This window comes from Juglans regia, chromosome 1 (genome assembly GCF_001411555.2).
Source record: "Juglans regia cultivar Chandler chromosome 1, Walnut 2.0, whole genome shotgun sequence".
NCBI lineage: Eukaryota > Viridiplantae > Streptophyta > Magnoliopsida > Fagales > Juglandaceae > Juglans > Juglans regia.
In genome coordinates this window covers 6,852,772-6,880,129 of record NC_049901.1, presented here as the reverse complement: position 1 = coordinate 6,880,129, position 27,358 = coordinate 6,852,772, and the positions used below count along the sequence as shown (strand labels likewise).

General features: G+C 38.7%; 2 protein-coding genes across 3 annotated transcripts; both read left to right on the top strand.

Annotated features, from left to right (window-relative positions):
• The first annotated feature begins 2,283 nt into the window (after nt 1-2,283).
• LOC108988058 (alpha/beta hydrolase domain-containing protein 17C-like) lies at nt 2,284-11,920 on the top strand. Its single transcript, XM_018961157.2, has 6 exons — nt 2,284-2,951; nt 3,052-3,088; nt 3,621-3,857; nt 3,960-4,007; nt 10,928-11,418; nt 11,553-11,920. The coding sequence occupies exons 1-6, from the start codon at nt 2,647-2,649 to the stop codon at nt 11,623-11,625; spliced, it is 1,191 nt and encodes a 396-aa protein (XP_018816702.1). The 5' UTR covers nt 2,284-2,646; the 3' UTR covers nt 11,626-11,920.
• Nucleotides 11,921-13,493: 1,573 nt separating this feature from the next.
• Nucleotides 13,494-27,271, top strand: LOC108988055 (DNA-directed RNA polymerase 2, chloroplastic/mitochondrial). Of its 2 annotated transcripts, none has more exons than XM_035683374.1 (19): nt 13,494-14,625; nt 16,074-16,322; nt 16,416-16,549; nt 16,629-16,695; nt 16,892-16,950; nt 18,010-18,127; nt 18,371-18,484; nt 18,632-18,763; nt 18,870-19,286; nt 19,936-19,986; nt 20,593-20,663; nt 24,108-24,192; nt 24,459-24,611; nt 24,729-24,803; nt 24,906-25,010; nt 25,123-25,170; nt 25,962-26,076; nt 26,161-26,264; nt 26,505-27,271. In XM_035683374.1, the coding sequence occupies exons 1-19, from the start codon at nt 13,819-13,821 to the stop codon at nt 26,613-26,615; spliced, it is 3,015 nt and encodes a 1,004-aa protein (XP_035539267.1). In that variant the 5' UTR covers nt 13,494-13,818; the 3' UTR covers nt 26,616-27,271. The 2 variants fall into 2 exon arrangements, with proteins under 2 accessions (XP_035539267.1, XP_018816698.1); XM_018961153.2 differs by having other exon boundaries at nt 13,495-14,625; nt 24,921-25,010.
• Nucleotides 27,272-27,358: the final 87 nt, after the last annotated feature.

Genomic DNA, 27,358 nt, shown 5'->3' with positions numbered 1-27,358 from the left:
CGTCTGGCTGTGAGCGCTACTCTTAAAATATAGAATAAAAATAATATTTTAATTTTTAAAAAGTACAATAATTCAGGGAGTGAGAACTCTATACCCGTAATTAGCTGACAAAATGGGCCACCTTCCTGCATTCCTCTGCAAGCATTCATTCCCACACCCCTCTTTACCTCTTCATGGTCCGATTCGCAATGAAGTCATCTTGTTTATTTTTGTATATGAGATGAGGTGATGATGGATAAAATGATTTAAAATAAAAATAAAAAATAAAATAAAATATTATTAAAATATATATTTTTAATATTATTTTTATTTTGAGATTTTAAAAAAATTAAATTATTTATTTTATTTTATATGAAAATTTGATAAAGTTATAATAATTAGATTAGATTAGTTGAGAAGTTTTGTAAAAACAAACGAGACCTTAATCATATAAATGACGTTAACGTTGTGTTTGGATAGTAAAGTTTATCTATTATTTAATATTTTATTATTATTATTTATAGATCATCTAAAATCACTTCATTATCTAAACGTAATTCTAAATTTGTAAGTTTTATATTATGTTTTTTAAAAAAATGAATAAATTTAAAATTTACATTAAAAAAAAATATTTGTAATAATAAACTCTATTTTTTTTTAAAAAAATGAGCTTACATAATTTGTATATTTCAAAACTAAATCATGATGAATGACACTTTTGTCTTTCCCAACTTATGCATTTGATCAGGGGGTGAAAAAAAAGAAATGGAAAAGACAAACAGAGGGCCAAGGTACATCTGATAAAGTTGCCAACACAGTTGTTCTGGAGAGAGTGGTTGGCAACAACTGAGCATAAAATTCCAATATGATATTCATTCACACCACCACATTTGTTTGTCCTGATGAGTGTGATGGTTGGGGTATGTAAAGGCAAAGCTTATTTATAGGTTGGAAAGTATCAATTATTTGCATTTATCAACTGTAGAGACAACTTGAAAGGGATGTATGATATCAGTACACAACTCATAAAATATTCAACCAAGTACGAGTTCGTAAATACGAGTGCAAGTTTGCTTATAAGGAATATTAATTATTATGCATTCCATTTTACATATATATATATAAAATAGTACTGTTATATTTACAAACGAATTATATAAAATTAATATCATAAATTGATACGATTTCATCTAATCCATAATATATATTTTACAATAAAAGTAATTTTATAATCTGACAAACTATATCAATTTGTGAGATAATTTTTATATAATCTCTTTGTAGTTATAGTATTTTCCTATATATAATGCATCAATCCTTAGAAGTCAGCACCATTCTAAATATATAACCATAAAACAAGCAAAATGAAAAATAATATTTACAGTCATAAATTATATAAACTCTACCGTTACGTACATTTTTTTGAAAAAAAAGAGAAGATTTTAGAATTAAAAAAATTAATTTTTTAATAATAAATTAATTTTTTTAAATAGAGTGCGCAAGATTTATACATTCTAAAATTATATATAATATTATTCTTTTATTGTCCATCTTAAAATAAGACACAAATCATATTCCGAAATTTGAAGACGAGCCTAATACAACCATTGAAATTGATAGTTTAAATTTAGAGACATATACATGCAAATAAATTTTCAATGCATGATTCATCTAAAGTATGTCTTTTCCTGGCTTTAGAGTTTATATCCTAAAATAAATTTAATTAAAGATGAGATTGTAAAGTGGAAGAAACACGAGCAGATTGCAGTGTAAAAATTCGAAATCCCAACCCGTGACGGACGACCTTTACATGAAGAGCAATGCTAGGTACAGTCTCTACTTGGAGATTGCATGTGCAGGCTTAGGCTATTTTAACTTTAAAATTTTATAAAATTATAAAATTATCCTTCCTAAAATAATATTTTCTCTCATTTAAGCATGTATCTGCATGTGCAATCCTCACTTCAACTGCAAATATAATTTCTCTTACATGAAAAACAAACCGTCGCCCAGCCGTTGCCTAAGCCAAACCAAAGACACAGGACAGGACACCTTCAAAACCCACCGCTGTCCCAAAAAACGACAAATCGACATAAAATACTGTTATTTATATATATATTTTACACTATTTTTTAGATCAAAATCCAAGCTGTGCCCAGAACACGGTGAAATCTCCAGCTATTCCCCAAGTACCCGTCACCACCAACTTTGCCCTACAAGAACACGTGTCATCCCTTGACACCTCCTCCCCTGTTTTGTTCTCAGACATCACCATCACAGACCCGTCACGGCCCCCACCCCACCCCACCCCACAGTTTCAATTATTCAACACGTGCCGCTCTCCCTTTCCACGCCGGAAAATCCTCCTCCCCCCCCTCCCCTCTTCTTCTCTCTCAATTACCGCTCGCCAAATCATCCCTCGACCGGAGTGAATTTGAAACTCTAGAAAATCAATTTCTTCCCACCAGCCAAACGCATTACCAAGCGCCTATAAGTTCAAATTGAATCTAATTATCGTCTTTTCCAAGCAAAACTCCAACTGGGTCAATCTTGACTTCTGCAATAAATACCACCTCCGTCGTGCCCACCAAGTGGATTCGAATTGATTATTTGGAATTTTTTTGTTATTTGCTTTTCTGATTTTGTTTGGGGGGGTTGGTTTTGGATATGGGAGCGGTGACGTCATCTATGGCGGCGAAATTCGCGTTTTTCCCGCCTAGTCCACCGTCGTATGGGGTGGAGGAGGATGGCGAGGAGGGTGGGAAGCTGAGGATGACTGGGGTGGAAACGAGGGGAAACGTCGACGTTTTGAGGCTGAGAACCAAGAGGGGGAACGATGTCGTGGCAGCGTACATAAGGAATCCCTCGGCGTCTCTGACGGTGCTGTACTCTCACGGCAATGCGGCTGATCTAGGTCAGATGTACGACTTGTTCAGTGAACTCAGTTTCCACCTCCGAGTCAACTTGATGGGGTATGCTTGGGAATTTCCGAACGCTCGTTCACGAAGCTATCTATGTTAATACATAGTTAAATGATTTTTCGTAATTTTTTTCTTCGTGTCTTGTGTTTAGGTATGATTATTCGGGGTACGGGCAGTCTACTGGGAAGGTACGAGATTATGGTTTTGTCTTTTGTATGGATACTGTGAAAAAGTTGGAAACGAATTTATAGAAGTTTTGGATTTTCATGCTACTGTATATTTTAAGGAGGATTTTTCCATTAGAACTTTGATTTTTTTATTTTCCTTTTACGTTTTTGCTTTGTGAATAGTATGAATCTTGAGTCAAGTAACCTACTAAGCTGCTAATCTCCATGAATCTATGGAAGGGCTCTGGGCTTAGATGTTTCATTTTGTTGTCAAAGCTATAATAACTAACTGTAGATTCTATACTTCAGGGGTCTTTGCTCTTTTGCATTTTTCTTGTCAGCCAAACATATGTTAGTTTTTTGTTTTATGGGACCCAAAAAGGATCAGCTTTGGATTCTTTCAATCCTACTGGAAGTCCGAAAACCTGAAAGATATATGATTTTAATTAGTTTCCCATTTTATCCAAGAAACAATACTGGAATGCGATTAGTTTGGAATAAGTTATTTTAAATAAGATATGAGATGGTTGAACTATGTGTGTTATTTTGACAGCCGAGTGAGCAGAACACTTATGCAGACATAGAAGCTGCATATAGATGTCTTGTCGAGAAGTATGGCACAAAAGAGGAGGATGTTATCTTGTATGGGCAATCAGTTGGTAGTGGGCCCACTTTAGATTTGGCTACCCGGTTACCAAATTTGAGGGCAGTAATTCTCCACAGTCCAATCATGTCTGGCCTCCGGGTCATGTATCCGGTGAAGAGAACATACTGGTTCGACATTTATAAGGTTTACATTTTTATTCTTTGTTGTAGAATCTTAGTGTTGGATTTTTCACGATTTTTGGAAATTGATGTCATTTAAATGATTGTTTGCCTGTTTTTGGTGCAGAACATTGATAAGATACCCTTTGTCAATTGTCCAGTTCTCGTAATTCATGTGAGTATTTTCGTATTTTGAGGGGTTTTTGTGTTAGTTAGATTTTTGTGAAACTAAATATAGAATGCTAGTTTTGCATATTATATATATTTTTTTATAAGTAATAAGTTAATTCATTGATATAAAGATAGGCATAGCCCAAGTACACTAAAAGTATATAGATGCATACACCTACTTAGGAGCTAGAAACAGTTACAAGGAAATCATGGAAGTTGAGACCATTCAAATCTAAAACAATGGCCCACAAAAACAAAGTCTTCCAAAAAAAACTACGAAACTCTTCCAAGGAACGTTCATGATCCTCAAAATATCTCTCGTTTCGTTCACTCAAAATACACCAAAAAATACAAATAGGAGCCATTTTCCATATGGCTGCAATCTGTGGTGTCTCAATGATCCATCTCCAGTATGCTAATAGTTCAACCACCCTGCTCGGCATCACCCATGCTATTCCCATTTTGCTGAAAAAATAATTCCAGATATCTCTAGCAAACTCACAATGTAAAGTAAATGATCTGCCGTTTCATCATTATTTCTACACAAACAGCACCAATCCGTTATTATTAGGCCACATCTTCTAAGATTATCAATGGTCAAAATCTTCCATAAAGCTGCTGTCTAAACAAAGAATGCGGCCTTGGTGGGTGCTTTACTCCTCCATATGTTCTTCCAAGGGAAATTGTGCTTTTGTTGCATGGTAATAGAGTCATAAAAAGAGTGTATCGAGAATTTCCCTCTCCTAGAGGGCCTCCAAGCCATCACATCTTTAGTTGTGGCCGCAATAGAAGTGTTATACAGCAAGTGAAGAAAATCCACCCGAATATTCACTTCCCAATCATGTGGCATCCCGAGTAAGACTAATGTTCCACTCCTGTGCACCTTGATGAATTACCTGTAGATCAGCCACCATGGCTTCTTTATCCTGTGCAATACTGAAAATTGTTGGATAAACATCCTTCAAAGCCATGTCAACCACCCACGTATCTTTCCAAAAGCTGATTCTACTACCATCCCCCAAGCACAATCGAGTATTGCTAGCGAAAGAGCACCAACCTTTCCGTATGTACTTCCATAGCCCCACTTCATATGTCCCCCGTGCCTCTTTAGAACACCAACCCCCCCGTTCACTACCATACTTTGTGTCAATCACCCATTTTCATAAGGCTTCCATCTCATAGTTATAGCACCACAACCATTTACCCAGTAATGCCTTGTTGAAAGCCCTCACATTTCAAACCCCCAACCCATCATCCCTTAAAGAAGAACAAACATTGTCCCATCCCACTAAGTGAAACTTAAACCTCATCTCCTATTCCACTCCATAAAAAATCACGTTGAAGTTTCTCTATTCTAGTTACAATGCTAGCGGGAAGGGGAAATAAGGATAATTAGTATGTGAGAAGATTGGATAAAGTACTCTTAATAAGTGTGATCCGCCCCCCTTTTGATAAATACAACTTTTTCCACCCGGCCAACGTACACTTAAAATTTTCCTGCACCCCCTCCCAAATAGACTTGGCTTTGAAAGAAGCCTCCAACGGAAGCCCAAGGTACGTCAACAACAACAAAGAAGCCACACAACCCAAGATGCTAGCCAACCCTCTAATATTGCTTACATTACCAACCGCGACCATCTCCGTCTTGGCAAGATTAATCTTCAACTCGGATACAACTTCAAAACAAAGTAGGATGGCCTTCAAAGATTGGATATGTCCTGCATTTGCCTCACAAAACAATAAGGTATCATTTGCAAACAAAATGTGAAAAATAATGGTAAGGCTGTGTAAATCTCCCACTGAAAAGCTTGAAAAAAATCATCCCCCTACTGCTGCCGACACCAACCGACTTATTGCCTCCATTGCTAGGACAAATAAGAGAGGTGATAATGGATCTCCTTGTCGTAGTCCTCGCAAACTATTAAAAAAGCCCACAGGATCTCTATTTACCAAGACTGAGAAACGAGTCGTGGACACACAATGCCTTAATCTACTTCCTCCATCTTTCTCCAAAACCACATCTACTCAGCATATATATCAAGAAATTCTAATTAACATGATCGTATGCATTCTTCATATCTAGCTTGCATAGAAGACCAGGAACTCACGACCTGATTCTGCTATCCAAGCATTCATTGAATCATTGGTGATAAGAACCGAGTCTTAGATTTGTCTCCCCCTCACAAAGGCATTTTGGGATTTAGAGATAATCTTCTCCATAACCGTGCTCATTTTATTAGCAAGAACCTTTGACAGTATCTTATACCCACTGCCCACAAGACTAATCAATCTAAAATCTTGTACCTCTATTGCACCAGACCTTTATGGGACTAGAGCAATAAAGGTAGCATTTAAGCTTTTTTCAAATTTGCCATGAGTGAAAAATTCCTGAAAAACCAGCATTACATCCTCTCTCACCACCTCCCAACAAATCTGAAAAAAAGTCTTAGTGAAACTATCCGGGCCTGGAGCTTTATCTTTATTCATTTTCTTGATTATTTGTAGTACCTCCTCTTCCTTTTCAAAAAGTCTCTCCAACCAAACCATACTATTTTGATCAATGCCCTCAAAGGCTAGTCCATCTATGGTAGGCCTCCATGCATGAGGTTCTAACAACAAATTTTCAAAATGACCAGCCACATATTTCTTCATCACAACCTGATCAGAGGATGCAACTCCATCAATATTCAAGGACTCAATGGAATTAAACCTCCTATGTTTATTGGCCGCTCAGTGAAAAACTTAGTGCGTTTATCCCCCTCCCGAAGCCATAAAGCCCTTGACTTTTGCCTCTACGAAATCTCCTCCATTAGAGTCAATCTTTCAAGTTCAGAAACTACTTGCTCTTTACGGTTGTTCTCATCTCCTACACTCTCCAAACTTTGTAAGTCTTGGAACAAGCTCTTCTTCTGTAAGGTTACATCACCAAACACCTTTTCATTCCATGTCTTCAAGTCCTTCTTCAAAGCTTTCAATTTTCTAGCCAACACATCGCTTGGATTGCCCTCAAATAAGTATGAATTTCACCATTGTCTAACCAAGTCCACAAACCTCTCCTTTTTTAACCACATATTCTCAAACTTGAACGGCCTTCTACCACCTGGAATACCACCACCATCTAGCATTACTGAAAAATGATCAGAACATATCCTCGGGAACCTTTTCTAGCTTAAATCTGGATATTGTAGCTCCTATGAAGGGAAAATGAGAAACCTGTCCAATCTTGACCAAGAGTGATTATTAGACCAAGTATATTCACCTCCCATTAAAGGTATGTCCATAAGGCCTAACTCGAAGATGAAATCCGAGAAATCCACCATAGCTTGATTTTGACGTCCCCCCCTAATCTCTCATTGGAAAATATTGTCACGTTAAAATCCCCTCTAATACACCATTGAGCCTCCCACCAAGAACATAGGCCAGCAAGCTCATCCCAAAGCATACTCCTGTCTCTATCCAAATTAGGACCACATACCCCAACAAAGGCCCAAGGAAAACCATCATCAGAATTTTTAAAGAAACACCCCACCGAGTACTCTCCCACAAACTCATCAATGCTCTCTACCACCCTCTTATCCCATATAACCAAAATTCCACCCAAGGCTCCTTTCGAGGGTAAGTATGTCCACCCTACATATAGGCAACACCATATGCTCTGAATAATTCTTCTATTGATATGTTTCAACTTTGTTTCTTGAAAACAAATGATGTCCACCTTCCATTGCCTTAATAAAGCTCTTATTTGAAGGCGTTTATTAATCTCATTCAACCCCCTAACATTCCAATTTAAAATTTTGGGCTTCATTTATCAACTGTTCCAGCCCTCCCCTTGTTTCTTCCATGTTTCCACTCCCATCATTTCCATCATAATTAATGGACCATGTCAACCTCTTCAGCTCACTATCTCTTTTTGACCCTGCACCATGTTGTCCTGCCTCAATAGCTATAATCAAAGCCTTAAATTGTTCTTCATAGCCCACACACAAGATCCCCATACAGCTCTGAAGTTCCTCTACCTTTTTCAATACCCACTCAGAGGAAATACTAGGAGGAAACATGCTTAAAGGGGTAGGATCCTCTCCTACAGCCTCCTCCCCCTCTGTTGAGTATTTACAGGGCTCAAACAACATCAGTGTACCTTCCCCATTAATCTCCCCCTTATCCGACGAACACCCACAATCCGCAATAGCTAAGATGTCTTCTCGAGCTCCCTCATAAGGCTCACCGTGAGCCAATTCTTCCCCCCACGACCTTATCTGCATTTGGGCCGAGGATAATGACACGTTCATAGGTGACCCAGGGCTCGCCGGAGGATTCTGAGGTAGCCCACCAAGAGATGACCCTCCCTGAGCAGCTCCAGAACCATCAAGGACAAAAAAGTGCACTTCGCCGTCTACAATTTCCCCCACCTCCACTTCCGACGGTTGTGGGACCACTGTTGGACCACCACCTAATTCGCTGCAGGCTGTCGCCCCTTTCTGTGCTAGACACGACCCAAGACTTAGACCCGATAATGATGATTCGGGCACCTTCGGCATACCCGAAATCTTGAGTTTTGGGCCTTTTTCCTGCCAAACCTAGCGTGGGCTTCTGCTCAGGCCCAACCCAGTAGACACCTTCTTCCCCTTCAGGTCTGCCTCTCCTCCCTAGCCCATGCAGCTTTGCTTCCCAGCCTGAGGCCCACATGACTGAGCTTGGCCCATCGTCATTAGCCCACCTAATGCACCCTTTAGGTTTACTTCACTTGGGCCACAGCCCAGACCCAGACCCAAACCCACTCCCAACCCTTTTTTCTCCTCTGTGCAACGTATCATCCAGACTATGTTTGCTTGCAGCAAGTTGACCTGGCACTTCATCTCCTGTAAAGCGTGAAGCTCACTTTCCTCATTCAGACCGACAGCTCCTCTGCCATCTTCCACCCCTGCCTGGGCTCCTACAGAAGCGACATCACCCCTTTGCCGGCTTACCCCTCCTCTCGAGCATGTCGAAATGTTAGAGTGATGGCTACTCCTAACACTTCCTCTGGGTTGTAGCACCTCCCTATAAGATCGAAATGGAGGTTGTTTTGGAGGCAAGAATGAGCCACCTACACAACCAGCCTCCCTCAACGCCTCCTCCAACTTCCTCCAACCCTTTCCTTCCCTATCCTCTGGAATGAACAAGAAGTTCCAATACCCACCCCACCAAACTCCATCAACGCCATGAAGCAACCTCGTGAGTTAAGGCATCGCTGAGCAACATAGCCCCTATCACCTTCTCTATGCACAAAATAAAACCCCTTCCAGCCGTCAAGCTATCCTCCAAGGCTTTTAAGAACCACCTTGCCATGCCTAACCCCAGTCTAACCTCTTTCACCACCTTCCAACCTTTCTCCGTTAAGTGAACAAACCTCCCATCTCTTACTACCTCGAAAGCCTTAGATTCAATAATCGCCAGTTTTGAAGGACCCATAACTCACTAAAAGCAAACACTAAGTCACTTTGCATATTAGATAACGTTATAGAAGTGAGTTCCATGCACTAATTACCACCTTATATCCCCCGTTTGAGTTCTAATTCTGGCATCTGCATTTCTTGCTCATTTAATACAGTAAATGGGGATTGCTTGTTCACTTCATGCATATAATATGTGGATTTTATGCTACATCTGATGAATCCTTACCCTTTCATTGTGTGGCAAACTATCAAAGAAGTCTTTGAAAATTTGGCCAGAACCTATAAATATCCTTATATGAGCAATGTAACCCAGGTTCTCTCCTGTTGTGGACAGTCACATATATATTTAATCAATTGTATCCTGATGAAGGCCCAAGTTTTCGAGTAGTGTGTGCAGGTACTTCACAATAATTAGATTATTCCTCTGTAGGTTTCTAGGACTTGTGAGTGGTGACATCTTTGTCAGGGAAAACCTGAAGGGTCTGATGTGTTTCCATTCTTGCCATTTACTGCTAAAACCCCAATCATTTTTGTAAATGTTTTAACTTGAACTCGCGTTTTGGAAATTATTTCCAATTCTGACAAGGTTAGACAGATGGATTAAGTATATATTTTCCATATTTATGAAATTTTGACTGTTGTTGCTTGGTTGTTTCCGCCTTACGGTACTAGAACAAGGAGTGAAAGCAAGAGTGGGAGCAAGAACAAAAGAGAGACAATCTTGGATGGATATGTACTCCGGATTAAAATGTGCATGTGTGTGACTGTCCATCTATTTTCGGCATGATACATACTGGTTTACTACTTTGTGGGCAAAAAGCATAGAGTATAGTGTAACCACTGCACTGGCATGTAAATTTTATCAGTTTAGTTTATATGTAAAAACTTCAGGTTCTTCATCAGGGTTTTGTCCAGAGTCTTAACAGAACTATTCTCTTGTTGAATATGAGATCTGCTTGGACCATGTTAAATCCTTTTTGACCAGTTCAATCACATACTCATCCGTTATATTGTTCCCAACTTATGATCTGTTGGTAAGAGGGCAATCTGCCTTCTTATGATATGGACTGTGCATCTGACGAGCCTCTACTTTTTGGAACACCGATTTCGACGCATTTAAGGTTTATGGCCTGACATGGACATTATATTTAGCATCAATTTCAGGTGGGTCAAAAATTTTCTTAGATGGCTTGTATGCCGCATCGTGGGTGGACCACAATGTGGTTCAAGTGAGCTGGTTTGGGTTGCATTAAATATTTTAGAATGATCTATAAATGGGCATGCCAGAATAATATAAGTTCACATATCCCTTTAGTAATTGGCAGCTACATGCCACCATATCGATTGGCTGCTTTTCTTCATTTAACAGAAACTCAATTTTGTAGCATATATATAAACATTGAGATATGATATCTTGCAAAATATTGCTGAAATGTTTAGAATTATGCTCATTTTCCAAGCTGTTTTGCTCCGTGTCTGCCTTTTGTAGGGAACTGCAGATGATGTTGTTGGTTGGTCCCATGGTAAGCAACTCTGGGAGCTCTGTAAGGAGAAGTATGAACCGTTATGGATTAAAGGAGGGAATCATTGTGACCTGGAGCTTTTCCCACAATACATAAAGCATCTCAAGAAATTTATATCAGCCATCGAGAAATCACCACATCGGAGAATTGGATCTGGGCCAATTACAGATCAACCTGAAAATCCAAGGAACAGCACAGATTGTAGAGAGATATCCAGACCAGAAAATCTGAGGAATAGCACAGATTATAAAGAGAAATCCAGACCCAGCACAGACCGTAGAGAAAAGTCACGAATGAGTACTGACCAGAGAGAAAAGCCAAGGTTAAGCACAGACCATGGAGAGAAGTCAAGAGCCAATGGTGATAGGAGAGAGAAATCAAGACATAGTGTTGATCGGCCTGAGAAAGTGAGTAATGGCACAGACCAGCAAGAGAGAGCGAGGAACAGCATTGACCGGTATAATTTACTCGCTAGGATTGCTTTTATCCATTTATCCTTCTTGTTTCAAACAAGGGTTGACCAATGAGGCATGCCTGCTATACACGAGACGTCTGGTTTTCCTAACTGTTATAATTGGGTTGTGGTGGCAGATTTGGAGAGATGGTGAGATCGGTTGGATTATGCAATATTGATTGTTTCAAACCCACTGCAACAAAGATATGAAGAAGAGAACAGAGCAGTGCACACATGGAAGGTTGTATTCGCTTTTATTTTAATTATTTGATTGATCAAGGGGGTTGTACAATTGTGTTATTTCTTGTCCATTTTCTGGAGGAAAAAATAGGAAATCAATATAATCCAGAAAATCATCTCATTTCATTGTCAATTGAGGTTAATAAATCTTACTCTGCTTCTGTCTTGCCCCCCCTCTACCCTCTCTCTCTGAGGCTCTGCACATTTGCATGTAGCAGTTTTTGTTCATCAACTATGTTGCAATACATAGTGTTTTCTTTCCATATATTTCATCTTGGGCTATTTTTCAGTTGAGCACTCTTCAGAGTTCAGAATATTACGTCTTTCTGTCAGTTAAGGTTTCAAAATCTGATGAAAGTTTGGCAAATTTCCCTCTTGTTAATTTTTCAGTTCGAGGACTAGAGTGTGTTCTTGATGGAAGGGTGACTGTGGTTAATCTTACATCACAGGACTTGAAGATCCCTGGATGTTATATCCAGATTTAGTATTGACATCTTTATATATATATATATAATTTACTTGCAAGTGTGACCCCTCGTTCATCAAGCCGAATCAATAAGTAACTTCTTGGTGAGAAACTTTGAACTTTGATGAGAGTTCTCTTTTCAGCCCCTCGCCTCAAACCCACCCCCGATAGGTATTAAGGGCTCGTTTGAATTATGAGTTAAATAAAATGTTATTAGAATATTATTTTTTAATATTATTATTGTTTTGAAATTTAAAAAAGTTGAATTGTTTATTATATTTTATGTGAAAATTTGATAAAATTGCAATAATGATATGAGATTAAACCATCTCTTTTTCCAAACAAGGCCCTATTTTCTCCTCACGGCTTATGTACTTTTATTTTCCTGTATCCTAATGCTTACTGTATCCTTTGGAACGATGTTTCAATCTCAGATTTGCAATATGTGGTGATGAACTGGTTGGAGGGAAGTTTTACCCTCTTGTCGATTAAGCTGGCAATAAGCAGAGTTGACCCTCTTTGCCTGCAATTCTTTGTTGAATAACAGATTAAGCCTGAGAAAAACCAAGTGATTAATATTTCCAAATACTAATTATTGGTATTTTGATTAAAATATCAAGAGCCCTTGATCGGTGGGGATCCCTACCATTACTCGGACAATGATAGGGATAACTTCATGAGAGATAAAAAGCAATGAGGTCCATCTTCTTTTCTGTGAATCGAATAGATGATCCCAATCGGCTCTTACCACTCTGTTAACTTGTTTATATCTTTTCTATAAATCATTTCTGACTTGTGTTAGGATTTGGATTCCTCTAGATTCTACACTAATATTGAAAAGGTGCCTAGTGTTGGAACCAGCCATCGTTCAAACATACCTTAATCTCTTATCGGTCCACGTTGCCATAGTGGAAGCCACCCACTCGTATTATGCATTTATAGAGCTGTGGACGCGTAATCTACATAATTGCATATTTATTATTTGAGAACCGTTATATACATAAAAATAAATTTACAAATTGATGTGATTTTATTAGATCTGTTAGATTTATTTTACTATAAAAATAATTTTATCATCTGATGTATTATATCAAACCATATCAATTTATAAATTTATTTTTATCTAATTCCTTTGTGTCTAAAACATTTTTTTTATTATTTTCAATGCTCGCGTAATGTTACAGATGTAGCATGCCTGTATTAATATATTAATAGTATGATTTACTTTTTCAATGAAATATATTTTTTTGTGACAAATATATCTGTCACAACAATTTTAGGTGGGTTGCAAATAGCATTACTAATTTGATCCCTAATTAATTAATAAGTTGTAACGTCGCCCATCTACTTTATGAAGGCAAGGAAAACAAAGTTCACCATGAGAAAGCAAGCGACAGTGAAACGAAGGACAGAGAAAGGTTTAAGAAGGGTTTAGGTCCGAGGCGGCCACTACACAGTCCCTCTATGGATTCAGTTCCCTCTGCGAATTTCTTTTACGACCCATTTCCTCTAATCACAATCGCATCCCAGTGCCACTCCATCCCATCAATTTCATTGTCGTCAAATTTTGATTCAAATTGATCTTAAGCAGTTAAACCCCTATAGTCTCTGCAAATCTCTGCAGCAAAATCGATACTCTTCTTCCCTGTTGTAAACAAACAAATTTTCCTTTAAGACCTTCAAGGATTTCCACTGGCATGTGGAGCAATATTGCCAAACGAGCTATTTCAAAGTCCCAGAGTTTTGTCCTCAATTCCCACTCCCTCAGACGGGTTCATAGCTTTCTGGGTCGTACCCAGGACCCGATCTTCCCTGAAGAATTCAGATATAGGCCCTCTGAGCTTAATGCTTGCTGGGATAATGGGTTTTCGGAAATGGGTTATCATCGACATGACGAGTTTTTTTCACATGAGGACTTTATGCGGAGGCCAAGTTTTGGAATTAGTGGGTTTTGTCCCAGAGGCTATGCGAGTTTGGCCGAGGCTGAGGTAGTTTCGTCTACGGATGTGGAGGAGGATGTCTCGGTTGCCGAGGAGGTTCAAGAATTATTGCAGGAAATGAGTAAAGAAGAGAAGAGGCAAGTTGATTATCGGCGGCGGAGGCAACAGAAGATGGCGAGGGGAATGGGCCAAGGAAAGTATCACTTGCTAAGGAGGAGGCAGGTGAAGATTGAGACAGAGGCGTGGGAACAAGCGGCAAAGGAGTATAAGGAGCTTTTGATGGTCATGTGCGCGCAGAAGCTGGCCCCGAATTTGCCATATATGAAGTCGTTGTTTCTTGGTTGGTTTGAGCCTTTACGGGACGCCATTGAAAAGGAGCAGCAGTTGTGCCGGAATGGGAAGAACAAGCGGGCGTATGCCCCATATTTTGAACAGTTACCGGCTGACATGATGTCCGTTATCACAATGCATAAGTTGACAGGTTTATTGATGACAGGTGGTGAGCATGGAGCTGCGAGGGTGGTACAGGCCGCTTGCATGATAGGCGATGCCATTGAGCAGGAGGTAGAAAGTTTTTTCCGCATTCTTTTCATGGTCATTTTGGTTTGAACCCTCCTATTTGATCATTCTATGATTCTTAGCCGTTCACTAGGATTGAGTGAAGAGACGTGGTATACAGTTAAATTGGTTTAGAGGGCGATGAGTAAGAATATACAACTTAAAGAGTTAGTGATTTTCAAATGCCTTGGGAGTAGTAATGTTTAGAATTTCGGTTACGCTGATGAGTTATAGATTGGTGCATGGTGACCATTACAATTGTTGTTTTAAACCATGGGGCGATATCATTTTTGGGCCTTAGTAATGTTCTTTTTTATTGGTAAACAAAATTTTATTCATGATATTTGGGCCTTAGTAATGTTTTTTTTATAAGTAATAAGAAAATTTTATTGACAAGTAAATAGGTGTAGCCCAAGTATACAAGATAAAACACTTAAATACAAGCTAAGAACTAGAAAAGGATGATAGCAAGTCATGAAGATTGTCTCCATTCAAAACAAGAACCTTTGTCCAAAAACACAAAGTGCTAAAGAAAAACTCTCTCAAGTTCTCCCATCAAACGTTCTCTATCTTCAAAGCACCGCCTATTTCTTTCCAACCATAAGCACCACATCAAACATAAAGGGATCATTCTCCAAATAGCAACAAAGCAATGATTCCCGCTAAAACCTTGTCAATAAGCTAAGAAATCCACCCTTGCTTAGGTATCACCCAAGCAATACCCGTCCTTCCAAAAATCTCTTCCCAAAAAGTCTAGCCACCTCGTAATGAAGAAATAAGTGATCAACCAATTCACCATATTTCTTACACATGAAGCACCAATCCACAACGATTAGTCCACGCTTTCTCAAATTATCCATGGTCAAAATAAATGCACTTCCAAGGAAATTTATTAACAGAATGACAAGTCAATGCCTTATAATAGGAGCTAACCGAGAATCTTAAATTTCCAGCGTGGATCCACAGCAAATTATCCGTGGACGAAACTACCTCAGCCTCGGCCAATCCGTGGATCCCAGGGTTTTATGACCCTGGGATGTAATGTCTAATTCTTCTGTAAAGCTTGACTTGGGACTAAAGATAACTGAGATAGAGCCCTTTATGTTCTGGAGTGGTTTGAATATTTTTTTGTTCTTTTTGTAAAATATTGTGGAGCAATGTTTAGTAACAGCAGATAGTTTCCAGTGTTTAATTATCCTGGTTTTAGAAAAATGGATATACTGGAATTATAACAGGTTTTTGTTATCTCTTCCTTTTATATTCTTCCTCTGTAATTGTATATTTTGATTTTGTTGTGAGTTTCTTATTCTTCAAAAAAAAAAAAAAAATGATTTGGTTGTAACAAATATGTCAGGGTTGGGTTAGTTGGACTCTTCTGGTTTTATCTTTCTGAATATGCTCATTGAAATGGGTGAGTATTTCTTGTTATCCCACAATGAGCACTGATGTGTCAGGTTAGAATTCACAAATTCTTGGAGAAAACAAAACAGAAAAAGGGTAATGAAGATAAGGAAAATGAAGGAGGTGACTCTAATTCTCTTATCAAGGAACAAGAGGAGTTACTTATTAAAAAAAAAGGGGAACAAGAGGAGTTAAGAAAAAAGGTCACTAATTTGATGAAGAAGCAAAAGCTGGTGGCAGTGAGGCAGATAGTGAAGGGAAAAGATGATTCAAAGCCATGGGGCCAGGATGCTAAGGCTAAGGTTTGAAGATATCTTGTAATGACATGAAAGAGATTATTTGTTTCTGTCAGTATGCTTTCTAAAAGAGGTGCTCTTTGCCCTTGTAATTTTCAGGTTGGAAGCCGTCTGATTGAACTGTTGATGCAAACAGCTTATATACAACCACCAGCCAATCAGCTAGCAGATGGCCCACCTGATATTCGACCTGCTTTTGTACACTCATTCCGAACTGTGATGAAGGAAGGAAAGTAAGATCCCTTTACTTCCCTGTTTTCAGAAGCTTAAAATATTTTCCCTGGTTTCACTTCTGGGCTTCTGTTTCCACAGGAAAAGAAGCAGAAGATATGGCATTATTGAATGTAACCCTCTAGTTCTTAAAGGCCTTGAGAGAACTGTAAGCAAGTTGTATCATCTTTCATTCCTTAGTGAGCATTAATCGGAAGTTGCATGTGGGCAAATGATGGGTTGTTTTCTTTTTAAGGGTTTGGGCAATTGGTGGATTATTTTCTAGTTTTTTGAGGTGGAACTTCCCACCCACTAACACATTCTTGTGTAAGGGTGATTACAAGATATGCTATTTGCTCAAACAGGTAAGGCACATGGTTATTCCTTATATGCCAATGTTGGTGCCCCCAGTCAAGTGGACAGGGTACGTCATTTGAGCTTCTATTTTCTTTATTTTTCGCTTGGTGGCTGCCTTTTTTGTTTTGAACTGCATAATCATGGTGCAGACAACTTAGCGTCCAACGTTTTGATATTCATACAGTGATAGCTTGTTTGAGCTTTTCTGTAAGAGTGCTATATAAGAGAAAGGGGTCTCTAGATTGCTAACATCTAACAGGCATATGTTTTTGGTATTTTTTTGGAAACAATAAATTAGTTCAATAATCTTGGAAAAAAAGTTATATGCTGAGTGTTTCCAAACAATTCTCAAGGACTAGATAAATGACGTTAGATTACTTTTATCGGCCATTCAAGTAATCATAATGGAACTGTTAGGATTGATTAACAAAAATATTGTAATTTTGATTGGAAAATAACTTTCTATAAAACTTTAAGTCTCCATTCAACACAAAAGTCCTGTTTTATTTACTTCATCACAATAGTTGCTTGATAAATCAAAGATGTAATATCATCTAGGGCCTGAAAAATGAAATTTTGGGATGCACTTGTGAGAGACTAATGACTTCTTTTCTATACGCAAACACCTTTAGTTAGGCTATCTATCTTATCATGTAAGAGAAGGTTAATTGATTTCTACTTTTTGGCCATTTCGTTCTACTTTGTTTTAGTTCTTGGTAACAGTATTACTTATTAATAAAAACGAGCTAATAATATTATTTACAAGGCTTTAGGTGGAATTTCTGGAGTAAGAAGTACTTGAATGTATTTTGGCTCTTTTGAACTAAGGATTTCTTGCCTTTTTGTTCCAATATTTAGAAACTCACAGAGGTTCTTGTAGTCATTTTAAAACGCATCCGTATCCCCTTCTGCCCATGGACTAGTTTATGTAAATTGCACTAAAGGAAATCCCAATTTCATTAGTGTATCCAAATGTCAGAAAGGGTATTGCAACTATCTCTTGCCTGTATGATTATGCTAATAATTCTGAATAAAAGATAAAGATGGCTTTTTGGTGGTTCAACTGTTGGTAACTATCCTTCTACTCCTTTATTCACCGTTCTTTCTTTTATTTGTCCTTTTGCAGTTATGATAAAGGAGGGCACTTGTTTTTACCATCCTATATCATGCGCACTCATGGATCCAGACATCAACGTGAAGCAGTTAAGAGGGCTCCTAGGAAACAACTAGAACCAGTTTTTGAGGTTTGAAATTATGTGAATTGTTCATTACTTTTTTTTATTATTATTTTTGTTTTTAGGTGTGGAAAACAATACAGGTATTCTGTATAGTGTATTCTGAACACTTTATTGTACTTAGCTGTGAGAACTAGTTACTGGAATTATGTTGGTTGTCATAGCACATATATTTTGTTTGCTTGGTATTTCTTCCCGTTTTGTTCCATTCAGAAAGGCTGTCATAATTGTTTAAGTACATCAACTCTCCAGGCGCTGAATACTCTTGGGTATACCAAGTGGAGGATAAATAAGAGGGTACTTAGTATTGTAGATAGAATATGGGCTAGTGGTGGCCATCTTGCTGATTTGGTGGACCGCAATGATGTGAGTTATGTTATGCCATCTATTTTTTGTCATTTTTGTTCTGATGTGCCTGTTTTGTTTAACAGTAACCCAACTTCCACGTGATTAGTGAGTTTGGTTCATTAACAGCAATTTGAAAATGCTTTTGTTTAACTATATGTGTTGTAGGTACCTTTACCAAATGAGCCAGATACTGAAGATGAAGCTCAGCTTAAGAAATGGAAATGGAGAGTCAAATCTCTGAAGAAAGAGAACAGGGAGAGACATTCACAGCGTTGTGACATAGAACTTAAACTTGCTGTATGATGCCTTTTACTCACTGTAAGACAGTAACCATGCTTTTCAAAGATGCTAACCCTTTCTTATTTTTAATAAGGTTTGTGTCAACTTTATTTACTGGGAGCAGGTTGCAAGGAAAATGAAGGATGAAGAAGGTTTTTTCTACCCACACAACCTTGATTTTCGAGGTCGTGCATACCCAATGCACCCGTACTTAAATCATCTGGGTTCAGATCTATGCCGGGGTATTTTGGAATTTGCCGCAGGACGCCCTCTTGGAAAGTCAGGCTTACGTTGGTTAAAGATACACTTGGCAAACTTATATGCTGGTGGTGTGGACAAATTGTCTCATGAGGGTCGAATAGCATTTACTGAGAACCATTTAGATGATATATTTGATTCTACAGACAGGCCACTTGAAGGCAAGCGCTGGTGGTTGAATGCAGAAGATCCATTTCAGTTCTTGGCTGTGTGCATGAATATAACTGATGCCTTGAGAAGTTCATCCCCAGAGACCTTTGTTTCACATATACCTGTACACCAGGTACTTTCATAGGGGACATAAGTTGCTCTGGGGAGTACTGATGCTCTGAATAGTAGTTTTTGCAGTTATTTACATATTTTTAATGGTAAATAACCCTTGAATAAGTTATATTCATGTGCTAAATCTTATGGGGAAAAACTGATCAAGAGAAAAAGAAAGGGAAAAAAAGGACTAGAGCGTAGTGTAAGGGTGTTAAAGGAGGTGTAGAGACAGTTTATATGTTCTTATGCATGAACTGTCTCCAATATTGATGTGTCTGCACACGTCTATCTAGCTTTTTGTGCGGTTTCCATACTGGAACTCTTATTGGATTCATTTGTAATGGCTACCTCCTACCTCCAGTCATATGCAGAGACTAACCAAAGACAAGTTTCAGTGGGTTCCTTTGTTAGGTTGTTTTACTTGATTTGTCTTGTATTAGAGGGCGTTCAATGGATTGTTGCAATTGTTGCATGGCAATTGTTGCATGGATGTGGGTAGGACCACCGGCTTAATTGCATTCATATTTCTTTTCTTATATGATACCGTCATCTCTTTACCGTATGTCTTTCCAGCACAGCTAAGCTTTGATTTGATCTGATATTTTGTGTTTTCTCTATAATTCATAACTTGTACTTAGTTCTTTTTTCCCCTTTTTGATGTTGTCTAGGATGGTTCTTGCAATGGTTTACAACACTATGCTGCTCTTGGAAGAGACAAGGTAACGTTGTTGTTTTTATTTTCCAGTTTAATTTAGGAGTAGGTATAAAGTTTTCACTTCTGTTTGGATGACTTCCCACAAATAATGCTAGATGCGTGAGAGATGCTATAAACCTTTCGATTTTGTGGGAGAAAAGGGAACCAAATTTATTGATTTACCACGATTGCCTTCCTCATTAATTAGGATTCAAAATGGCACTTAACTCACTTTACACTGTCTAAATTGTTATTTTTTTTGTCAATTATAAGACACCAAGCAATATGATCTGAGATTGTAGAAACACACTTAGAAGAAGGTAAAAAAAGGAAAAAAACTTCTAGTAATTTATTGAATAAATTTTGTCAAAAATGCAGATGAGGTTGATCAAAAAACTTTTTAAACATCTCTTTAGTTGAGATTTATCTATTTCTATCCATTAATTTTCCCTTTGCCTAATGCACCATTTAATGGAAAACTATTTACTGACATATGTTTAAATTGAAATGGATATGCCACTTACTTAATGGACACCATACCTCTCTCTCTCTCTCTCCTGTTTGAAAAATAAAGATTCGTTTCATTCTCGGATGCATATGAATTATTTCTCATTCATAATGTTCCATTCAGTTGGGGGCAGTAGCTGTCAATTTAGTTGCGGGAGAGAAGCCAGCAGATGTTTACTCAGGAATTGCTGTTAGGTAAGCTGTTATCTACCAAGGCAAATGGGATTCATCAGATAATGGGGTCCCAAACCTTTTTACTTTAGTTGCACTAGTAAGATTTCAGGAAGCATTGCAATTCCCATTATTCTTGCTACAGTCTTTTTTCTCCCCTCTCTGATAATAAGAAACAAAAGCAAGTATTGAGCAGAAGAAATGTGTTTTTTTGAGTTGGTACTTTAATTTTTGATAAGCTATATTATTTTTATTAATGATTCAATAAAAACAAAGGCGTTATCGAGGTAAACATGGAGTATACGACAGACAGCTACTGAAAGAAAGAAAAGAGGTGAAGAAATCTTGGAAGCTAAGGCTAGAATACATAGGTGGCTGCCATCCAATAGTAAAATGAATTGAAAAACAAGGACTTCCACAGCAAACAAATGCTCATTCGCAATTACTACCACAAGAAAGTTTCCCCGATCTCTAAGGGGGCTTATGCACTCCAGGACTTTCAGAATCATTTTTCATAAGGTCTTGTTGTGATGTGTATCCAATTGCCATTGCTAACACGCTAACAGGTCCACCACCCCATCTAGGCATAACCTGATATGAGCTACCACCTGGAGACATATGAAGTGGTACAAAATATGGAAGAAATGAGGAAACAACTTAATCATAGACTATGCTTGCTTTCTTCTCATAAGAATAATTAGTTCTATGTTTCTAGGTTGCTGGTTAAAGCACTCATAATTTAAAAAATTAGCTGTCTTTGTCATGTCCATATGTAACGTGGGAAGTATTAAATGTTTCAGTCTTTGCATCCACATCTATGGATTTTTGGGATGAATAATCCATGCATACCTCTCTATTAGTCTATACATGGAAAATAGGAAGTTTGACATGTTGGGCCTTCATAGTGGAGCTGAGTCTTTCTTTATCATTCTGGGGGTCCTGACTGAAAAGAGCTCCAGAACTCTTATCTCCTCCTCTATTGCTAAATTGATCTCTTTTTCCCTTTTAAATTTCTGCCCGGTGTAGTTGGTGGTAAGAGAACTACTCTATTGGTCAGCAATCCTGAGCAGCAAATTCTTTTTTTTTTTTTATAAGTAAAAATATTATATATATCAATAGGAGTAACCAAGTACACTAGACGTATACAAGAAAACACCTGGTCCATACTAGAGAGCTCCTAATGACCCAAAAAGCCCCCATCCAAAATACACCATGCCCGAATTGGAATAAAACGCACCTCCCCAACCCCAACCCCTTGTTTCCCCGTAAGACTAATACTCCACCCGAAACTCCCTCTACAAGAACGTAGTCATGATGCCCTCCCTTTAGTCTTCTCTCGACTTGAACTACCACCCTTAGCGTCATAGTTGATTGCTCAAGAAAGACGCTTTAACTCCCTGCTTTTCTTAAAACTTGATTTGGTTTCAAGCGAGTGGCTTGCCTCAATCGCAGTGAGTAGTGCTTTAAATTGGTCTTCACATCCTATATGTGAGAGCCCCACGATATGCTGAATCTCGTGACCTTATGTAGAACCCAATCCAATGGTGAGCGCGCTATATTGTTTATTGGAGGGAGAGAAACCAGGGGAACAACATTATCCCCAAAAACAGTACCCAACTGCACTCCCGACCCTAGACATTCCTTCTCACAAGGCATCAACTACAAACCCATAATTTCCTCTCAGTCCCTGCCATATCTTGCATTCAAATCCCAAACCTCCTCAACAGCTATACGGTAGCTGTCCATTGTTGCTGTCGCTATTAAAGGTTCCTCCCCTCCATCGACGAGGACATTGCTTGTATATGCTCCACCCCCTGACGATCCTTTCTGTGCCACTTTGTCAGACCCTACTGCTCCCTCTGGAAGCATAGAATAGGTAGGGGAAGCACTACCTTCTATTACCGCATTTTCATCTTCTAAAAGAGGCTCGTCAATTTCTTCCAAAGCACTCAAGACCCTGGAAGGACCCACCTTCAATTGAAAGTGAACCCTGGAAAAAAGTACCAACCCCATTAGCAACTGGTGACTGAGGGCAGTCAGACGACAAGCTACCGATGTCTTGAGTGAAACCGGCGTGAAGTGAACAGTGATGCCAGCGTCCAACGACCCTATTTGTGACGGTGTCGAAACGCCCTTTGCCGGCGCACTTGAGGCCTTCAAACCCTTTGGATCTACCCTCCCGCCCCCCTTGTCCGTTTCGACCCACCTCCCAAACCCACGACTAGGTCCAGCCTGTTAACCACTTTAATCATGAGATCACTCACATACTCTATAACTACCGTCAATTGAGTTTTGACAGCCCACAAGACCCTCTCCACTTCTCCTAATGTTGTCTCCTACAAGTGTCTTACAATTTTCTTCCGCCGCGGAGCTATTCTCTATTGGACTACCCACCAATGACCTCAACACTGAAACGTACGAGGCACCTTTGATTGAGGAAGGCCTTCCCACTGTCTTTCCATCAACACACTCTCCTCTGTTTGCATGCTTCAGAATAGCGGCTTTGGACCCAGTAACGCTTCGAATGGATTGCAGAAAACCTTTCCATCTAATGCCATTTACGCCTTCCAGAATCACCAACAAACCTTTCCTCCTTCCATTCCGAAATTCTGAGAGTTGCAGAAAGCTGCCCCTTGCATTAATATGATGTTGAATGATAAGAACTCTATTACCCATCCTTAGCTCCCTGAAGAATCCTTCATGACAATTGAGTTCTAAACAATCAGCTATCTCCTTAGCCACCCACGAAGCTGTCGTCCCACCTAGACACATGAACTTAGCCATCATTTTATTACATTCAAAGATGCGAAAGCTATTTCCTCCCTCTTTCGTAAAAACGAAAGTTTTTTATTCCACCTTCAACCACCTCTCACCTTTCATCTGAGACGAATCCATGTCGCACATCGTCATCATCTGATCCCAAGTCACAAGATCATTCTAGGATAATCTCGCTTCGTCATCTCAAGGATTATACCAAGATAAAAAGCAGATCAGAAACATCAGATCTGCACCAACGAGAATGCAGATGAAAATCCTGGTCACCGGAGGGGGACAGACGTCGGAGGGCCCTCAAAGGAGTCGCTGGAGCCCGTTGGTCTTGTCTGTGGCGGTGGTGAGGTGTCACTCGCTGGTCTAGGGTGGGTGAACAGTGGCGGCGGGTTTTCTCTCTCTGTAGGGTTTTCTCTCTCAACACCAAACTTCAGATACTTCTTCCAAATAATTATCTGAGCAGCAAATTCTATTGGCGGTTTGGGTTTGATGTTGTCTGTTGAAAGCATATGGCTAGTGAAATGCTTTCAACCTTAATTTCTGTTTCTGCTAAATAGATTTGACAAACCAAAAATAATTGACTTAATTTGTTTGTAAAGGCAACTGAATGTATTCACAGCTGCATAATTTTTTCCTTTTTTACAACGTATTTCTAACTGCAGTGGCCATTTTGATGACGACATCATATTTGCTATGCAGGGTACTAGAAATCATGCGAAAGGATGCCCAGAAAGATCCCACTGTTTTTCCAGATGCATTGCATGCAAGAATATTAATTAATCAGGTTCTTTGCCAACTTTTCATTTCCTGATTTGTATGATGTCTTGCGATGCATATTTTTAAACTTGGCAAATTGAAACTATCAAACCATTGCATTATTTTTCATCACGAATTCATTCAGAAGATGCAAGTAGGTTTTATATGATTCTTTCGGCGTACATTGCGATGTATTATGTGATTTGCTTGGTGTTCATGGCGATGTTGCCTACTGGGTGACCTCCTTTCTCTCACAACTGATAGTTGTTGACCTGATGGCTGGATGTCATCCAGGTGGACAGGAAATTGGTGAAGCAAACAGTGATGACATCAGTATATGGGGTCACTTACATTGGTGCTAGGGATCAAATCAAGAGGAGGTTGAAGGAACGTGGTGCAATTGCAGATGATGCTGAGCTCTTCGGTGCTTCTTGTTATGCTGCAAAGGTGGTTGAGGAAGAAGGATTGATGCCATTACTATAGCCGCATATTTCTGAGTGTACGTGTATCTGTGAGTCTCGATGAATTTACGTTAATGACAACTCTTTATTGTTGCCTGGGCAGACCACCCTAACTGCATTAGGGGAGATGTTTGAAGCTGCACGCAGTATCATGAGCTGGCTTGGTGAATGTGCAAAAGTGTGTCCTGTACCCATTTTCTTTTGGTTTTGCTTAAATATGTTTAAACATTATTTTCTACTCGTTTCTCTGTTGTCACTATACAAATATATGACTTCATAGTTGGAACACGAACAGATAATTGCATCTGAAAATCAGACAGTGCAGTGGACAACTCCACTTGGACTTCCTGTTGTGCAACCGTATCGAAATTTGGGAAGGCATCTTGTGAGTGGTTCAAAATCTTCATTAACATCTATGCTTATTACTCTAGTCACATATCGAGAATCCAAAAGAGCATTTCAAGTCATTAAATTTCTTTTTATGAAATTCAATGCAGATAAAAACTTCTCTTCAGATATTATCGCTACAGCGAGAAACAGAAAAGGTAGTTGTGCCTACTTTCCCATCTGAGCTCTGCTTGGTTATGTGGGTTTCTTTTAGTGTAATTCCACGTCACCCCTGCATTATACATTGACATTCAATGTCTGGCATGCCTATTTCATGTTGTAGCATTTCTCTTTGCAGAGAAATGATATTTGTAATCATAGAGTATACAAGCGGTGCACACTCATTTTGGAAACAGTGAGTTAATATGGGATCCACATGAAAAAAAATTAATTTTTTAATGGTGGACCCCACTCTTTTTCAAAAAGAGTGTGCAGCACTTGCACAACCAATGACTGTATCTAGCATCACTCCTTTACAAATATGTGGGTTTGCCCCAAATTTCTAGCTAGATGTGGGATTCTACTTAGAGGGGTGCAATGCCCTCACCTTGCAGTCCTGCTCCTCCATGTGCTAGATGTATTTAAGTTTATAGATTGACCCAACGGAAATGAATTTCTAATGCAACCCCATTCCCCATTCTCTTCTTCACCCCTTCTCATCTGCAAGAAATGATTCTTGGTTCTGCTCTGAATGTGGAAGCTGGAAATGGCTTAGAGCATCTAATGATGGATCCAATCAAAATGCATTGATATACAGTTTGTTAGTCATGCTGACTGAACAAAGATATATAGGGCCGATTTCTTATTTTTTACCCTAAATTGAAGAGCAACAAAAAGGAGGCCAATTTCATCTTCGGCTTTGACTTTCTAGGTTTTTAATGTGATGAATATAGCCATCACATTTTATGTTGGATATTTTGGGCCACCGAGCTCAATTTTACCATTGTAGGTCATGGTCAAGCGGCAGAGGACAGCTTTTCCACCAAACTTCATTCACTCCCTCGATGGTTCTCACATGATGAAGACTGCAATTGCCTGCAAAAAAGCAGGCTTGAACTTTGCAGGTTTTTCTTGTGGTTCCTTCCTTTTTTTTTCTCCTTTGTTGCTTTCAATTTTCTACTGATTTTACCACTGGTATATGATTACAGGAGTTCATGATTCATATTGGACCCATGCATGTGATGTGGATGAAATGAGCAGGATACTTAGAGAGAAGTTTGTTGAACTCTATGAGACACCAATACTGGAGAATGTACAGTATCTTTACGTATATACATTTAAGTGAAATCGGAAGCCCATTTAGTGATAGAATAATCACCATAATTTTGCTGAATATGGAAAAAAAGAAAAGAATGATGAAACTGCCGATTTTTAAGAAATTAGTTTATTCATTTCTCTTTTTCTGATTGAAACTTAGAGAAGTGTAAGCATGTAAACATTTCAAATCTATTATCTAGTAGTTCATTGTTCTAACCAATTGTTTTGTATGCAGTTACTGGAAAGCTTTCAGCAGTCCTTCCCGACATTGTCTTTTCCTTCCTTACCTGAACGTGGAGACTTTGATTTAAGGGATGTCTTGGAATCCCCATACTTCTTTAACTGAACAGATGCACGTATTTCTCTCCCCCAGGACTACAGTGATCTCATGCCTCTATAGATGTTTGCTTCTCTGTTTCTTTCCATATCATGGTTAGGAAAGTAGGGTCTTCTGTCAAAATCCCTCGTTGAGAATCGCTGCACCATCCATGTAAATATTACGTGAGGATGTCCCTGCACATGGAGAAGATTGCTATTTGATGCTTCATGTGGCCTTGAACTCACCTTTCTATGCTCCTGTACAGCCAACGTGTAACTTCAGTTTTTCTTTATATGTATGCCATATGGGTTAAAAGAGCTTGTCTGAAGTCGAATCACGGCAGGAAAATTCTAAATAAGAAGCTGAGATATAAGTCCGAGATGGCTGCTGCTTGTACACAGCTTCTTGACGATACATTTCTGTGCATCATGTTAAAGATGCAAAGCTTCATGATGATTCGATTGATATTAGAGTCTGTTGTGAGAAAATGCTAGGATCAGGTTCCTTTGATACTTGCAGATGCAAATATTGCTTTTTCTATAGGATATAATACTTCTTTTCCGTTATTCTTCAGGATTATGTGCCATATACATGTATATATTTCCTTTTATTGTAAGTAAATGGGAGTCCGATACCTTACTATATCATGAAACATTACGGGAAGCAAAACTTTTTATAGAGTATATGGATCGGCTTACCTCCTTTTGGTGGTTGAGAAATTTATTAATTTTGTGCAGAAAACATAGCAAAGTGTCTGTTGATCTCGACAA

Excerpts from the sequence above, each read along its gene's own strand:
- LOC108988058 (XM_018961157.2), top strand. The coding sequence starts at position 2,647 with ATGGGAGCGGTGACGTCATCTATGGCGGCGAAATTCGCGTTTTTCCCG. Across the intron at positions 2,952-3,051 it reads CTCCGAGTCAACTTGATGGG|GTATGATTATTCGGGGTACG; the intron begins GTATGCTTGGGA and ends TCTTGTGTTTAG. Across the intron at positions 4,008-10,927 it reads GTCCAGTTCTCGTAATTCAT|GGAACTGCAGATGATGTTGT; the intron begins GTGAGTATTTTC and ends TGCCTTTTGTAG.
- LOC108988055 (XM_035683374.1), top strand. The coding sequence starts at position 13,819 with ATGTGGAGCAATATTGCCAAACGAGCTATTTCAAAGTCCCAGAGTTTT. Across the intron at positions 18,764-18,869 it reads ACATAGAACTTAAACTTGCT|GTTGCAAGGAAAATGAAGGA; the intron begins GTATGATGCCTT and ends TACTGGGAGCAG. Across the intron at positions 24,612-24,728 it reads CTTCTTGTTATGCTGCAAAG|ACCACCCTAACTGCATTAGG; the intron begins GTGGTTGAGGAA and ends TTGCCTGGGCAG.